At 50.9% G+C, this 2,758-nt stretch overlaps 1 protein-coding gene across 1 annotated transcript; it reads left to right on the top strand.

Moving 5' to 3' along the window:
• The first annotated feature begins 863 nt into the window (after positions 1-863).
• On the top strand, positions 864-1,673 carry LOC103311146. The gene has a single exon (XM_008190714.1). It carries the CDS (start codon positions 864-866, stop codon positions 1,671-1,673), a length of 810 nt encoding a protein of 269 aa, XP_008188936.1.
• Positions 1,674-2,758: the final 1,085 nt, after the last annotated feature.

Raw genomic sequence — 2,758 nt, 5'->3', positions numbered from 1 at the left:
GAAGCCACATGACCTCCCTCCGTCGTAGGTAATATGGTATAAATAATAAATATTATGTATAAATGAATAAACAGTAAAATTATAAAAATTGTTTGGATATTGTGAATTATTATATATTAATTGTACATGTATTTACTTACGATAATGTTTCTATAATAAAACATTGGAGAATATGACGAATATGTATTTGAATTTTGATTTTTGAGTTTAAGTTAAGTTTAAGTTATTTATAAGCCGTGTATCTAATCATTAATCAGTAATCGTGGTTATGATAAAAATTATTGTACGATAATTTTGATAAAAATACGAGATTTTTAACTTCGATTGTACGTTATTTCATTTTGTAAAGCGTGGCAACACTGCTCTTCCCGTAACCGCGATCATAAGCAGTCCACGTCTCTACCGCGCTAGTCCGCGAATCGACGCCATCTTTTCGTCGTTCACAACCGTTCCCCTCTGAATCTTTTCGCATCGCGAACACACGTGACCAAGAAAAAACTGAATACTGATCATCGATCACTCTTGTACGGCTATCTTTTTCTGTTCGTATTTGTTAAAAATAAAAGCGCATCGCGCATTCGCATAACAACATTAAGCTTACGATTATTTATTCATTAATCGACGCCTAGCGACGCGATAGTTAACCGTAACGTTCTAGTCGCCACGCAGGTACTTACCTACTTACGAAGCGTTGGAAGGCTAACCGTGATAACGGTTAGTTAATCACATTGGTGACCTCTTCAAGTTTCCCCTTGCATTCACGTACGAAGTCGTAACCGCCGATTCCGCGCCGTGCTCCCGCGCGTTTTCGCAACACACGTGTCGTCGTACGAGTTGTATAACCCCTTTCCGCGTTAATCGTCATGGACGCGCAAGGTAACGCGCCTAACAACCAGAACATCGTTGACAACGCGAACCAAGTTGTCGAAGCCATCGCGAACATGCGGCTTCCGGCATTTTGGAAACGCTCCCCGACTCTGTGGTTCAATTACGCGGAGTCCACGTTCGTAACGCATCGCGTCACTGCCAACGCGACCAAGGTACATTTCGTCGTCAGCGCTCTAGATGAAGAAGCAGTGCGGAACATCGGCGACCTTCTGAACGCGGCCGCCTCCTACTCCGACATTCGCACACGTCTCATCAGCGCCTATGAGGTGCCCAAAGCGCTGCTGTTCCGCGAGATTGTTAAGCCCGGAGGTTTGGGTGACCGCCGACCGTCGCAGCTGCTTCGTGACATGCGCAACAGCATGCCACCCAGCATAGGCGAAGACGCGCTAAAAGAATTTTGGCTACAGAAACTCCCGTCGAACGTTACCGCCATCCTCGTGGGTCTCGACGCACCGTTGGACGAGCTGGCCGCACGAGCAGACCGTATTTTGGACGTGTCCAACCCACAGAGCGTCGATGTCCTATCCAAAAAACAGTTTAGCGACCTGGCCGGCGCTGTGTCCGCGTTGTCACAACAAGTCAGGTCCCTTACGAAAATCGTCAACTCCACAGAAGGACCATCGCGGTCACGGTCACGAGTACCCGCGCGTTCGGACGCGGAGCAGCCGGAGAAAATGTGTTTCTACCACGCTAGGTTCGGCAAGAGGGCGCGCGCTTGTCACTCGCCATGCAGTTTCAAGCAAGAGCCACGGGAAGGTCCCACGTCCGCGCCTGCGGAAAACTAAGAAGCGCGCACAGGCCACCCGCCCTGTACGTCGTCAATAATTCTACGCGGGTACACATCAACGATCAACGTTCCGGCAAGCTGTTCCTCATCGACACAGGCGCTGAAATTTCGGTCATACCGTACAACTACAGCTCACGCCAGCCGTCCGATGTACATCTTACAGCTGCCAACGGAACACGCTTCAAAACGTTCGGGCCCAAAACACTTGTTCTTGACCTCGGACTTACGCGCCCATTCACATGGACCTTTGAGATGGCTGATGTCTCACGCTCCATCATCGATGCCGATTTTTTACACTACTTTAGCCTCCTCGTCGACGTGCGACACCGGTGCTTGGTCTATCCGGCTGACAAGCGAACAGTCACCTGCGCAGTGACATCCACATCGTCGGCGCGCACCACTTTGCTCACTGTCGCTCGCTCTCCGGATTGGGACCGACTTCTGCAGGACTTTCCAAGCGTGACCAGTGAGTCACCCGTCCCTGAATCGTTCCGACATGGAGTGGAACACGTCCTCGAAACCAAAGGACCACCCCTTTTCGCGCGCCCGCGACGGTTGCCCCCAGATCGGCTCGATATTGCGCGCCGCGACTTAGATTTTATTGAGCTGATGCAAAAACAAGGGATTTGCCGACCTTCATCCAGTGCGTGGGCCAGCCCTCTGCTACTAGTGCCCAAGAAGGACGGGTCTTTCCGACCATGCGGTGATTACCGCCGACTGAACAGTCACCGTGCCAGACCGATACCCGCTGCCCTACCTGCATGACTTCACCGCAAACCTCGCGGGAAAAACAGTCTTCACTAAGCTCGACCTGGTCCGCACTTACAATCAAGTTCCGATCGCCGCCGGTGACGTCCACGAGACTGCCGTGACAGCACCGTTCGGCCTGTTCGAATTTCCAGTAATGTGCTTCAGCCTATGTAACGCCGCACAAACCTTCCAAAGGTTAGTCAACACCGTTCTCGCCGGCCTCGACTTCGTTTTCGCATACGTCGATGACGTCCTCATCGCGTCCACGAACGCCGAACAACATCTCGATACACGTCCGCGCAGTACTCGGCCGTTTTGAGGAGTTCGGGATAG

This window comes from Acyrthosiphon pisum, chromosome X (genome assembly GCF_005508785.2).
Source record: "Acyrthosiphon pisum isolate AL4f chromosome X, pea_aphid_22Mar2018_4r6ur, whole genome shotgun sequence".
In the NCBI taxonomy this organism is placed as follows: Eukaryota; Metazoa; Arthropoda; class Insecta; order Hemiptera; family Aphididae; genus Acyrthosiphon; species Acyrthosiphon pisum.
This window is presented reverse-complemented; position numbering and strand designations above follow the sequence as displayed.

What these genes read in the sequence shown, in the direction of transcription:
- LOC103311146 (XM_008190714.1), top strand. Translation starts at nt 864, where the DNA reads ATGGACGCGCAAGGTAACGCGCCTAACAACCAGAACATCGTTGACAAC.